The 14,119-nt window shown below is 45.1% G+C and overlaps 1 protein-coding gene across 6 annotated transcripts in view; it reads left to right on the top strand.

Moving 5' to 3' along the window:
- Window positions 1-802: 802 nt before the first annotated feature.
- The window catches only part of znf827 (zinc finger protein 827), a 61,862-nt gene continuing 48,545 nt past the window's right edge, over window positions 803-14,119 (top strand). For 2 of the 6 annotated variants that reach the window (XM_030352552.1, XM_030352550.1), the window contains exon 1: window positions 803-1,220. In XM_030352552.1, the coding sequence (XP_030208412.1) occupies window positions 1,178-1,220 (43 nt within the window). In that variant the 5' untranslated portion in view covers window positions 803-1,177. The remainder of the gene's footprint in view (window positions 1,221-14,119) is intronic. The other 4 variants (XR_003976235.1, XM_030352548.1, XM_030352549.1 and 1 more) reach the window with 3 other exon arrangements.

Below are 14,119 nucleotides of genomic sequence, written 5' to 3'. Positions count from 1 at the left end.
CTAGATGTTGGAATGTGTTGGTGGCTCTTTTCAGGTTTCATTTAACACACTGTTCTTTTTTTGCATATTCGTATTTAAAATGTCAATCTTGGTCCGTTTTCTATTTGACTAACAGTGTTTGTTGATGTTTGCATATTCTTATTAAAACAAATATGTATCAAATATGTATCTTTTGAATATTTATGTCCTGTACTTATTCTGTAACACGTTTCCCTTCTTAGATTACAACAAAAAAAACAGATTCACCACTTAAACAGCAGCAGGAGAAGTGTTTGTTTGTGTGTGTCCGGTGTGTGTGTGTGTGTGGGTGAGTGTGAGTGTGAGTGTGAGTGTGAGTGTGAGTGTGCGTGTGCGTGTGCGTGTGCGTGTGCGTGTGTGTGTGTGTGTGTGTGTGTGTGTGTGTGTGTGTGTGTGTGTGAAACTGTCAATCTAATATCGTGAATAGTACATTTGATTTCTTCATTCGTTTCATTATTAGTTTTGGTAATTAAAAATAAAAATATATATTCTAACTAAGTATAGTTAATTTTTTGATGAATAGCCATATCTATGAATAATCGTGTGCAAAGTGTCTGTTTTAAATAAAAAGACATATTCACAGAGAAAACATGTAAAAACATAATTATGTACTATTATTAGTATTATTATTGCATTGTATTTATATTATTAACTAGAGTATATCTGCGTAATAATATTTGTGTAGTGCTATTTTAGAACAAACCATCGTAAAAATAATATTATTTGATGTCTTTTTTATTTTCAGCAATACACCCGGAAAGCTTGGGGGCACCTTGTACTTACGTTGCTCTCGCGGGCGAGCTCCTAGAAAGAGTGTGCGCGCGCGCAGGCGCGAATGTGTGTGTGTGAGAGTGTGTGAGTGTGTGTGTATGTGCGTGTGTCTGCTCTGCTGTTGCTGCCCTTTGATCCCTGCATTAGTGTTAGTTAGGGGCTCGGAGACACACTTGCACCGAGAGCAGCCATAGTCAAGACACGGCAACAACAACAGCGGCACCTCCTCCGCCTATGTTCCTATTCCCAACAATACACTTTAAACCGAGCAAAGCCAGGTGCACGACCAAGTCCCTGCCATCACTCGCGCCCGTAGTCTCAATGGGAAAAAACCTTTTTTCTTCTTATCCCTAAAACAAGGACGAGAATGTGATAAAAAGGGGGGAAAATGCCAAGGAGGAAGCAGGAGCAGCCCAAGCGCCTGCCTTCACGTAAGTCCTTTACTCTATTTTTGCGATTTTACCGGGTCTTCGTGTGTTTTGCGCAGTAGTTTAGGGTTAAAGAGGTGAAACAGACAAAGACTCGGCGTAGGTTATTTCTCTTTTTTTAGGTCCGAGCGAGGCAGCCATGTTGTTGGCGATCGGTTACGTTAGCTAGCCAGTGAGTGCATAAATGATACGTGGCTTTATTAGAGTATAATCGATTACGGTCCCGTTGCTCTAAAGGTTGCGGTCAGTTGTCATATGTGTCGGTTGTGTGCGTGTGTGAAATAATGGCCAGCGTTTTAGTTGATCTGTCCGCGCAAGCTAGTCGCTTTCGGGGCAGAAGGGGGAGGATCTGAGAATCTGGCCGCAATAAAATGAAGGGTCAGTCGGATCAGACAAGCCAGACTTGGGCTCCCCATGCCCCAGTGTTCATAGTTAGCCGTAGCGTTGTCTTGACGCGGTTGGTAACTTCATTTCCCCGGCGATAAACGTCTTAAACTTTGCCTTACAGTTCACTACCCATCTGCGGTTGTCTATCGTCGACTTTCAAAAAGTCGGAAAAATGTTTAAAGAAACCGTATTTCTCCTCCTCCCAAATGCAGACGGGGTTGTCTGCATGCAGGCTATGTCAAAGCCATGGTCACCTGAAGTTCAAGGTTTTTTCCCTTCCCTTTGCAGCCATTCATTGCAGACAGACTACGATCAATAACGCGGTTAGCCAAATGAAATGGCAGCAATTTATTACACAGTTTCTGTGTAATAAATGTGTTACAACATGCCATAAGCATCGCCTATCGTAATGCACAGTCTGTGAGAGTAACGTCGATTTACCCGTGTGCATTTGACCCTGCGTAGCTTGTATGTTCGTATTGTGCTTTTATCAGTCTTAATAATGACACGGAGTAATAGCACGCTGCGGCCGCTAGAGTAGTGCTCAGACATGGGCAGAGATGATGGTTATTAAAGGAATTGGCCGCCTGTGACATTTGTGCTCCTGTAGAACTTTGTACTCAATACATGCATAAGCAAACATCTTAATGAGTGCCGTGGAAATGGAAATGTCATAAATAATTAAGGCGATTAATCTTAAATCAACGACAAAAAACTATGTTTATCACTTGACACATTGTGCATTTCTTAAATGTCACATGTTGGCAGTATTCAGTACAAAATCAACCATGATTAAAAGCCACTTTTGGTTGTCTTTTATCAAAAGCTTCTTCAAGGGATGACACATATTACACTCATTTTTACATTAATATCATATGTTGACAGTGCCTTTTTTCCAACAATGAACCGGCTAACTTTTATTTTTACATTTGCACATTAACACATATGGACACTGTAGGTAAAAAAGAAACATTTACCCACCATCAACATTCACATATGTGACAGTAAGGTTTTGACCCACGTTTGAACTTGGAAAATTGCAGCAGTTGGCTAGAAGATAGAAAGGTGGATGCTGGGTGTATGTGTGTGTGTGTGTGTGTGTGTGTGTGTGTGTGTGTGTGTGTGTGTGTGTGTGTGTGTGTGTGTGTGTGTGTGTGTGTGTGTGTGTGGTGTGTGTGTGTGTGTGTGTGTGTATGTGCGTGCGTGCGTGTGCGTGCTTGTGTGTGTGTGTGTGTGTGTGTATGTGTATGCGCTTGTGCGAGATAAATAATTTTAAGAGATTTAGGACAGTGCCAGTCCAGTTGATGGAGTATTTAAGACACATGGATTGTAAAGAGCAGGGTCATGATCCAACCCCTGAACTAAGCCTTCATTTACTCTGCATGTTACGATGTTGTAAGTACACTATCTCTCTCTCTCTACACCACGCACGCGCACACACACACACACACACACCACACACACACACACACACACACACACACACACACACACACCACACACACACACACACACACACACACACACACACACACACACAGGAGCTTGTTGTTTCCTCATTGTTGTACACAATACAGCCAAGACCGGCTGTATTGTGGATGAAGGGGTAGTGTTTACACAAGCAACACATAAGTTATCTTCACTTTCCATTGAGGCATGGCAGCAGCAAAGTAAGTAAGTCTGTGGGTAGGAAGGTAGGTAGGTAGGTAGGTAGGTAGGTAGGTAGGTAGGTAGGTAGGTAGGTAGGTAGGTAGGTAGGGTAGGTACTAGGTAGGTAGGTAGGTAGGTACTAGGTAGGTAGGTAGGTAGGTAGGTAGGTAGGTAGGTCTGTATATTAAGTGTAGGTAGTCATAGTTGATCTCCAGCCATGTCACGTGTCGAGAATAGTTAGGCTACACGAAAGTCGAATGATCTTTTAGAAAAGTTCTTATCACTATCTGGTACATTGTCTTTTTTTCAGTATAATTTAGCTCTATTTGAACGACCATAGGAACGGTAGGATAAGGAAGCTATGTGCTGCCTTATTTTTTAACTGGACAGCAGCTGACTGCTAAGTACAATACCTTAACTTCAAAATGTGAACAATTATGAGCCTGAAAGAATTTCACATGGAATTTAGGATTTTTTACATTCAAGCTTAACCATTTTGACCTTTTTTTGGTAATGATTAATAAATAAAACAGCAAACAGAACCCAGCACATAGAGCTTCTCTGGTCGGTATCACTGGATATTCTTTACTTTTTTTGTCATACATTGTGAAAAAAGTAAACACATAAATCCCCATAGGGCTCAGTGTCATTATGATGACCCATTTCTTTTTTTTTTTTACTCGGTTGATCTCTCTTGATTCAACCAGCTCACCGAAAAGTATACATTTGCAGTGAAATATGTTTTGAGTTGTTTGTTTGTTTTGTTTATTTGGATGCCTCTTGTGTCATTTCACTCAATTCACTGCAGGCTTTCATTTTTCATCTGGCAACACCGTCGTTGTGTGCCAGCCAACAAACCCACTATCGGGCCGGAAATCTCTTCTATTTGTGGTGGAAAAGGGCACGATAATACACTGCCTTTAACATAAGAAGTTCTTTATCTTTGAACACACTCAGAGATTGGGCTGTGTAGCCTGGTCTGGGTTGCCCCTGCTTGCTGTCTTGTGTGTGTGTGTGTGTGTGTGTGTGTGTGTGTGTGTGTGTGTGTGTGTGTGTGTGTGTGTGTGGTGTGTTGTGTGTGTGTGTGTGTGTGTGTGTGTGTGTGTGTGTGTGGTTGGTACACAAGCTGGTCACGGAGGTCACAGTACAGTATGGCGCCCTCACTCTGACAAGTAAACATGACCTTTGGCGCCTCAATGAAAACTGCCATTCTTTATGACCTTGCTGTGTATTGTTGTTTGTGTTATCCAGTTGGTTTATTCACAGTAAAACAATTTTTAACCTACTTCAACGGTACATGATATTATTTTGCTTGTACTTTTGTCACAAATAACCCCCTCTTCTGGGTTTGGGATGTACGATCCATTTAACTTATTTGTTAACTTGATACTTACTTACCTTAAATTACACCATACGTTAATGTATGATATGCTGAATCAAAGAGAGCATCAGTTTGCCCCACCTTCAAATTGTATTATATTAGTAAGCTTGAAATAGATTGTCAAGGGGACAACGGGTTGCATGTTTAGAAACAGTACATTGACACAGTGCACAAGTTGGTATAATACAACACACCAGAAACCTGAAACCATGCAGACACATTAAAAAGAGAGTTCCGGACTGATTCGGTGACCGGTTTCAATAATAGTACAATCGAACATCAGGCTTGTGTTGGTAAAGATACTTTCTTTCCTGTCCTTTATCTCCATTGGGTCGTCTGCATTTGAAATGGAGGGATTGGGAGTCTGCAACAGGATTGTGCTCCATCTCACAAGCCAATGGCTGCCTCTGTCTGGGTGGCTCTATACCTTACTGTAATGGTGGGTCACTGGCTCCCTTCCACTTGCTATGATTATAATGACCTTGGCGGGGCTAGGGCCTGAAAACATTGGATTAAGGGGAAAGGAAAATGAGGGGAGGTTTCCATTTCGCTCTTGGCATCAAATTTGTGGGGAATTTCTGCCAAGAATCCCCCACCCCTCAACCTCCCCATCCCCCACTCCCCTCTAGAGTTGATGGGGCTCGGGCACCGGGGCCGCGATGGCCCCAACTGGAGCTCAAGCGAATAATGATACACAGGCTTTTACTCAGAAATGAATTAAAGGGCAAGGAGAATGTGGTGGACGCCTCTTTCATCAGACTGTGATGTCGAAAGTTGTATTCATTGAACATCCACACCTGCCGGCCAACACCAGAGTTAGCTGTACCATGGGAGACTTGACACACGAGTTGAATGGAGTGTGGATAGTAAGCAGCAGCGGTGTAGGGGTAGATTAAAGAAATGGGATGGCTCAGTTTTAATGGGCCCGCTTTCAAAGAAGTGGCCAAAGTGTCAGCGCTTGGATCAATGCCCATAACTAAATATTACTTTACTTCTCCGGTCAAATAGGTCGAGTTGCAGTAGGCAGCACAGCTGTTGTTGTCTTACTGGTTTGTGGAGCAGTTTACACAAACGTGACTCCAAAACAAACACAGAGTTAACAAAGTCTCATCCGAAATCAGCAATATCGAGATTTGAACTTCTGATGCGAGCCTAATTGTGGTCTTCCAGATAATTGGTATTAAATAACAATTGCCCTTTAATACAATGTAGAGGACTTGTTATCTCCCATAAGGTCAAAATAAAATGAAATCTGAAATAAAAAAATATTGAAATGACAACTAAGTTATGAAATGGCACAATGTCGTTTTCACAGCTCAGTTCATCATCACTGCTACCCTCTTAAGATTGTAAAATGAAGATTGCCCATAATTAGAGCTAGAGAATTCCCTTTACAGCTCTATTGATGTTTGATGGTGCCCTAAAGATAACCAGGTAGGCCTGAGCCCTCATGGGTATATGCTAATCAATGCTTTCCTTTATACTAATGTAGCTAATCACACTGCAACATTGGGTATCTGCTCGGTCTTAACTATAATCTTGTAGTGTTACCTGTGCCGGTTAAGTGGCTTAGTCAATGACACCTTGACAGTAATTGTTAAGTAACAAGAGAGCATTATTCATGTGGGCACTGTGCGCTAATTTCTCAAGCTTGTCCAGAAATTTTAACCTTACAGTCCCAAATGCTCTTCTCATCCTTCAATCTGGGGAAGACAATATCGCAGTCAATTATCAAAAGCTTTCACCAGGAAATGGAGCGTCCTGTGATCCTATTCAGTACCCTCTATCTTCATTTTATGCAGAACAGCAGTCAGTTTAAACAAAGGGCTTTGCCGTTGATGACTGAAGTCATCATCAACCGTCAAAGTAATTGCATGACTTTATCAAGAAATCCATGTTTTTTCTTAATCTTTCTTTCTTTTTGACAAAAACAAGTACTTATTTTACTGAATTCATATGAATTATTTTCAGATGTGTTCAATTACTTTGAATGCAGCCATTGTTTTTGAGGTTATTTTTATTCCTTATATTCCCGGCTCTTGAGTCGTTTACGCAATCTAATTTCATATGCAACACAGTTTCGGGCTGCGTTTGCATTCAAACTATGTTGATCGGTGCATTCGGAAGTTCTACCACAGCACATCATCCGTATATCTCCCTCGAAAGTGCATTACGCCACGCCAAGATGAAATGTGTACTGGCAGAGCGAGCCAAAGCCAAAAGTTGGGTGACCTTGGCGGCCGGACAGGCATTGTTACAGCCTATGTTAGATACAGTTGTGAACACAGGCTGTTAGTGGGTTGTTACTTTAAGTCATGGCTGACGGCTTCAGAGTTTTAAAATGCATCTTAAACATCCCCAAAGAAACTAACTGAAAACTACATTCTGCTATGCTGCATTTGTGAAATCTGGTTCAGTTGAGTACACTGCCGTTAAAATAATCAGGCGTCAGTTAGTTTTTGCTTATCAATGAATTCCCTATGTTCTTTTTTATGTTCCTCCAGGAACTGGTATAGTATTGATATGGAAACTAAAAATATTGCAGAGAATCACACAATTATGTAAATGTACATGTATTGTGGAGACAAAAAAGATTCGGTCATGAATATATTCGACATGATCAGCCCTTTCTAATGTCAAAGACGCAATGGCACTGAAGAGCAGTAGCAATCTGAGCTCAAATCTGATTGGCTGGTGGACCCGTGACTAGCGGCAAAAGTTTGACATGGTTTGACAATTGTATTTTAGTTTTGCTCTGACAGCATTCCCTCCCCTCGGTTCTATATCCTGGCTACCTGATTTTAAGGGCTGGAAAATCGGTTAACAATACAGTTGTCCAGTATCGCAGACTTGCCCCTGGATACCTCCATTACAGTACCTGCCTCGGCTCAATCAGATCCCCCTTCTGTGTGGAATGAGAGTGCCTCAGCCATAGTAACGATTTTCCCTGTGTTGACAAGTCACAACATGGAGATCTACAGCTCACAGAGCAGCCCTTTGGCTACACAGAGCCCTGCTCGCACTGAGTAATAGCAATCTCACCAGAGTAGCAAGCTTTCTGCTGGCAGCAGTTCATACAGAAAAGCTCACCGGTACAGCTACGAGAGAGAGAGAGAAAGAGAGAGAGAGAGCGAGAGAGAGAGAGAGAGAGAGCGAGAGAGAGAGAGAGAGAGAGAGAGAGAGAGAGAGAGAGAGAGAGAGAGAGAGAGAGAGAGAGACACAGAGAGAGAGAGAGAGAGAGAAGAGAGAGAGAGAGAGAGAGAGAGAGAGAGAGAGAGAGAGAGAGAGAGAGAGAGAGAGAGAGAGAGAGAAGAGAGAGAGAGAGAGAGAGAGGGGGGGGGGAGACACTTGGTTGGTGGTTGCAGTGGAGATGGAAGGTGGGAGAAATTTGAGAGGAAGAGCTGTTAAGAGCTTGGGCGGTTTCTCAGGTGGTTGTTGTACCACACAAGTACATCCAGGCCCTGCAGGATAGCCCTTTACAGGCATGAGGGATGCAGAGCATGTGAGGGAGAGGGGAAGGAAAGGAGGAGGGAAAAAGGAGGAGGAGGAGGTGGTCTAGGGAGCTGAAGTCGGCCAGTCGTGCCAGACGCCCGTTGTAAACAGGGTTGTGAATTTATTGTGGGGCTCTGTCTCGTTGTTTACTCTCAAAGAGATGGAATTACATTGTTGAGGATTAAAAGAACTGCCTTGATTGTCTTAGAAGACATACCATTGGCTGGGGGGCTGCGAAGCCACACTGGAGCATGGCAGCACGCCACAATGGTGTAGAAAATCCAGATTGTTTTTTTGGAGGTATTTAGTTTAGGACGTAAAGATCTTCGCCTTCAGGGCATCTGTTTTTTAGGTTGTTTAGAACGCTGTCCCTTTGCCTCTGTGTCTGAATAGGTAAACACCTTCTCCTATGGATTTCTTTTTTGAAATGGAGCGGTAACGCTGTATAATTCAACAAAGTATGTTGCTAGGGACTTGAAATGGCACCTGGCCAACACGTTGATCCTTGTCGCCCTCACTGAAAGTACTCAGCGTGGCGCAGTGGTACGAGATGACCTCACTTCCTGTGTGGGTAGGAGAGGGTAGGAGAGGGTAGGAGGCTCTTACACAGGCAAGCAAGCACACACACACACATGCGCAAACACACACGCACACCTTCTTTCTCTCCCTCTCTCTCTCTCTCTACTATAAAGCAAAGCCTGAATGTCGTTAGCCTTTGGTGAAGTAGCTAGGCGAACCACTCTTCTGCTGGGCCAGTAGCGTTTTCAGACTGCATGTTCAAGCACTTAGGAGCGCACACGGGCTAACATGTTTAACTCGCCCCGGACGCCTGGCTATATCTGGCTGCAGCGAGCAGAGCTTTTGGGCCATGGGATCTCTTTTATGGCCCAGAGAGATTAAAGAGTGCAGGAAGGGTAGGAGTGGCAGACAGGATAGTAAGGTCCGCAAGGCATTGACAGCTCTCCAGGGAAACAATATATCAAGTCTGAGGAGAGAGAGGGAGTGTAAGTGTTTGGCTGCGGTACAAGAAGCCAGACGAGTAAAAAAACGTTGCGAGATGTGAAGTCATCTTTCTGAGAGCCATTGTCAATGTGTTGGTGGGTTTATTTATGAGCGCAGTAATGCAGATGAGGGTCTGACACCGATTCTGTCGTGGACATTAACGGGGATGGGTGGGGTGCTAGGGGAGGGGGCGCCCATCACCATTTGCACGGTGTTGTTGCTTAAGCATACACAAGTGCATTAAGGGTAAAAATAGAGGCACACTCCAGTTTCATCCTTTCGTTAAGAAAACAAGGGCATTAGGGCACCCTGTATTTGTCCCCTCCTGATAATAACGACATCCCCCACCACCCCTCCCACTGGACATTTGGTTCCATATTGTCGCTTTAGCCTAATCAGCCTCCCAGGTTGTTACAGTCGGAGCTAGCAGCGGGGATATACCAGAGGTGTCAAAACAGCCAGCCAATACCTTCAAAGGTATCGCTCCTCAGGGGAATTCAATGTAGGTGGCACAGCCCCAGATTGTCGTTGCGCTTCCCCTCCCTCCGCAAGGGTTTCGTACGAGGGGTCTTGTGTGTTCAGATTACCGCCACATTAATCCCTGGTTCTCCACAGGGGAGTGGTCTGCAGCAGATGTGTCTGCCCCTCCGTCAGAATATTTTCTAGATTAGCCCAAATCCTCAGTTTAACAAGAACCAACGCTCATTTGTTCCTCGCAGCTAGGCATGTGCCACCACTACTCCCCCAACCCCTTCCCCAACTCCTCCCCTTTTCCCTCCTCGAACCAACCACTGCGACGACCCGTGCCATGCCGCACGTCTCTTCTCGAACCCGCCGCTGTAATTGTTTGGGAAGGGAATTGTTGTGTTTGATTTGACTGTAGCAAGCAGCCACTTTTCCAGTTTCAGCGGTCTGACCCGGCTGTACCTCGCAGCTTGGAATGAGTTCATCGGCAGAGTGGAGCGGGGAGCCTGACACCGCGCCTCCACCTACCCGTGTGGCTTTAAGTGATGGTTGTCAAGGCAATCATTATGCTACAGCACAGTCTCGCAGGGTGAAAGATGACTTTGAATGCGACAGCCTTGGGTCATAACCTGGTTATGGCAGAACAGAGAAAGCCCACGACGGTGTCTGCTTGAAGCACACAAGACCGCACGCAGGTACCGCACTGGCGTACACCTATGCGGCGTGTTCCAGCGGGTTTTCATATCGATTCCAGGTCATGATCGGGGCGTGTGTGGCGGTGGCGGCGTCGCAGGGCCCACTGCATGTCTCTTTGATATCAAATTGGAGAAGGACAGCAGGTATTGGTGTAACGGAGAGGGGAGCGGCTTGGGGCTGAACAATGCCTCTCATTCCCATCAGCTGCCCTGGCCAGCGTTTAACATGGAGATTGGAAACGGAATAAGCTCCCCTCCCTCCCTCCCCCCCTCCCTGTCCTCCCTGGACCTGCATGTAAATGAGGTTAGCGGTTAGCATTTCCTGCTGTGCCATGGCAATTCTCTCTCTCTCTCTCTCTCTCTCTCTCTCTCTCTCCCTCTTTCCCTCTCGCTCTCTCTGCCCCCCTCTCTCACTCTCTCTGCCCTCTCTCTCTGCCCCAATCCCCCTGCCTCTCTCTTCCCATCGCGCTTTCTTTCTTGCTCTGCCTTCTCTTTCTCTGCCTCTCTCTCTGCCCTCTATCTCCCTGCCTCCCTCCCTCTGTCCCTACCCATCCCTCCCCCCCGTCCCTCTCTCCTATCTTTTCATAATGGCCCCAGCCTGTTCCTGCTCTCCTTGGGAAGGCACCAGGACCAATCCTGATTAGTGTCCCTGTCCTAAGTGACAGGGTAAATCCAAGCACCACTGCCCTGGGTGCTTCTGCCAAACTGCCATCCCAATACTACCATGAAAAAAGCCACCCCCATCCATGTCCCCTTTTCCCCAATTCTCAAGATTAGCTTTAGCTGCTGGCTCACGTTGTTCCTCTCCTACTCTGCTTCCTTCATCCTGGCCAAGTATATCCAAAACGCGGATGACTCTATTCTCCATGCATATCTCCACCGGTGTTATTTCTTTAATAGACATCACTGTCAAAAATGTCTCGCTCACAATTCAATGGCTTTGTCTCCCCTTCCAAATGATGCCTTTGCATCCCTAGCTTCTTAGCTTCCTCTGTAAGTTCTTGACTGTCCCCTTTGTCCGCTTGAATGATTTGCAAACAATACAGTAGCACCAGACACATTGTTCTCCTACAGGGAGCCTCCTCTCTCTAAGAGTCAATCACTTCTACAAACATCTTCAGTGAGAAAAACAAACACACGGCGCAGCCGAGCCAACGATGACCTGTTCTTTTAGTACTCATTTTCTAAAGCAGCTCTCTTTTGGATTTCAGGGTAATAGATGTGACGGCCAGGAATTGATGCGTTTGGCACCCTGACATTTCTTGTTTTGAAATAATGCGTGCACGCTAGTTAGGCTCATTTGTATTAGTGAAACTAGTAGGAAAAATGGTTGAAAAAAGAGACGAAACAAACATTAAAAACGTTGAACACACCACTGCTCTGCCTGCAGCAGTTTTGGCTTTGACGATACAGCAAAGATTATGAGCACGCTGTTTTTTTTTTTCCCTCTTTTTTTAAATCAGAGAAACTAAAATTGGAAGGGAAAAATAAACCAAGGGTTAAAGGGCGCTCCATCTGCGATGAGGAATTTCAGAGGTCTGGGGTTCTGAGTCGTCTCATTCTCTTCCAAGAACACTTCTCCTTCCTTTTTCACCTCTGGCACGCCGCCCAAAATACCCACAAACCACGGAGGCCAAGGCCGGAAAGACACAGATGGTAATTTACACTACATTTCAATACTAACTCACCCTCTCTCTCCCTCTTTCCCTTTCTATCTCTCTCTCCTTCACTCTCTTTCTTTCTGAAATTAGAAATGGCGGGAAGGTAGGAGGAGCGAAGTTCAACTAATAAAATGGTGGACAAAAGCTGTAACAACTATTTATTAATGCATTCACATTTAAATGGTTATTGATCTGTTGGAGGATGGCGGAAATCAATGGCAGACTGCAAACGCCATGTTGAGGTTGCAGCACACACAAATCTCCCTCCACTTTATGAGGGGGAGGGGGGGAAGTGGTGGCCTTCAAAATACACCAAAGTGTTTTCCCTCCTTTCCCTGCAGCACCTCCTTCTGGCTCCTCTAGTTCCCTGTGACCATCAGAAACCACAGTTCAAGTACAATGCACCAATGGAAGAGGGTGAGGTTACCTTGTAGGAAAGGGCAATGGAGCCGATGAAAATCAGAGGGGGCCTTTTTTAGTACGGGAGAGACCACCTATACGCAGCAGAATTACTGGGTACAGAATTACATGCATAACATACAGTGGTTTTCCTGCATTGAAATCCCTCAGGTGGGCTGACTCTTGATTTTCTCAATCCACCCGATAAGGAAGGCTGCGTATTTAGCACGGCGATACGTTCATACCGACAGTAAGGGGTGTACCTCTAGGAATGGCACCTGTTTTAATCAAATAATACATTTAAAACCTAGCACCTCAAGCTGGAGATTGACCCAAAGGTGCATACTTCTATGTTGTTTAGCACTCATAAACACACCAAAAAAACATGAGAGTTTGTATCCGACACTTGGTCGGGCGGATACCCTGTTTGCATATTAATATGGTTTTCAGTAGTCAGTCAAGTGATACAGGATGCAGGTCTCAGGAAGTCACATGTTATTGCATAGAAAGCAGCCAACTGAAACCATCAACGTTTTATTCATTTGTCTCGTTAACTTGTATGACCACAAGTTGTTGAAAATGCTTTCCGTGCATTGAGTCTATAGTAGACTAACTAGATATATAACTACTAGGCAATCAATTGACTTATGATTGCTCCCAACCCTTTAAGTTAAGATACCAAATTGAAGAAATATGATAGCGAAGCAGGCTGAACAAATTGATCAAAAATCTTTCTATAATATATATGGCAACGATTTTCAAACTGGGTCTTAAATATGATGTGTAATGTACTTTATATAAGAAGGAACCGGGTGGGGGGGAGAGGAAAACATTTCACACTCCCGTTAAACCAGAGGCAATTTGAAAGGGTGAACCTTACATTGTAGCTGGTTCTGCCACGTCCATTAGGGTTATATTTAGAAGATTTTCTCATCTCCCGTTGTATCGGTAAGAAAAGCGGCGTGAGTGTGAAGGTGAAGAAGAAGAGGAATAGAAAGAGGAAGGGAGAAGTGAGGGATCACTAAGAGGAAGAGGAGAAAGGGAGAGCCATGTTGGGGGGGGGGGGGGGGGGGGAGGAGATCCTAAGCCGAGGTGTCCCAATTAATGGAATTACCTTCCTTCTAGGGGGAACTGTTAGTCTTTTTTTTCATTTTTTTTGACGCAAGTCCGCTACTGGAGCGCCTCTCCCACCATATTGTCCGCTGAGCGCTAATAAGGCAGCCCATGACCGCTGGGCGCGCTCATTAGCATAGCCCGCGGCCGTGGCAACCCCCGCCAGGGCCCAGCCGGACACTTAATTACCGCCGCAGTTCCTTCGCCGCGGCGTTCTGCGCTCAAAGTCCTCCCTATCTGCCCTCCACCAACCCCTGAGGCCTCCGTGGCTTCTGCCTCCGCCGCTCGGTTGCTCTGCTCTTAAATGTTTTGACAGGTTTGTGTGGCTTGGCAGGGCTGTCCGCAACTGCTTGGGTGATTCCCCTCCCTGTGACGGCCCCTACCGTCTCTTCTGCTATAACTGTCGTGGCGTCTGCTACATTTTCTTTTTAAGTTGCTGCTCTTTGACTGTGTGAGCTGATATGGCGGTCTCTCTCTCTCTCTCTCTCTCTCTCTCTCTCTCTCTCTCTCTCTCTCTCTCTCTCTCTCTCTCTCTCTCTCTCTCTCTCTCTCTCTCTCTCTCTCTCTCTCTCTCTCTCTCTCTCTCTCTTTCTCTCTGTCTCTGCCTCAGGCTCTGCCTCTGTGTCTCCCTCTGTCTCTTTCTCTCTCTTACTGTCT

The sequence above is a fragment of the Gadus morhua genome, chromosome 3, assembly GCF_902167405.1.
Source record: "Gadus morhua chromosome 3, gadMor3.0, whole genome shotgun sequence".
In the NCBI taxonomy this organism is placed as follows: domain Eukaryota; kingdom Metazoa; phylum Chordata; class Actinopteri; order Gadiformes; family Gadidae; genus Gadus; species Gadus morhua.
Note: the sequence above shows the minus strand (reverse complement) of the source record. Positions and strands in the feature narration are given on the sequence as shown.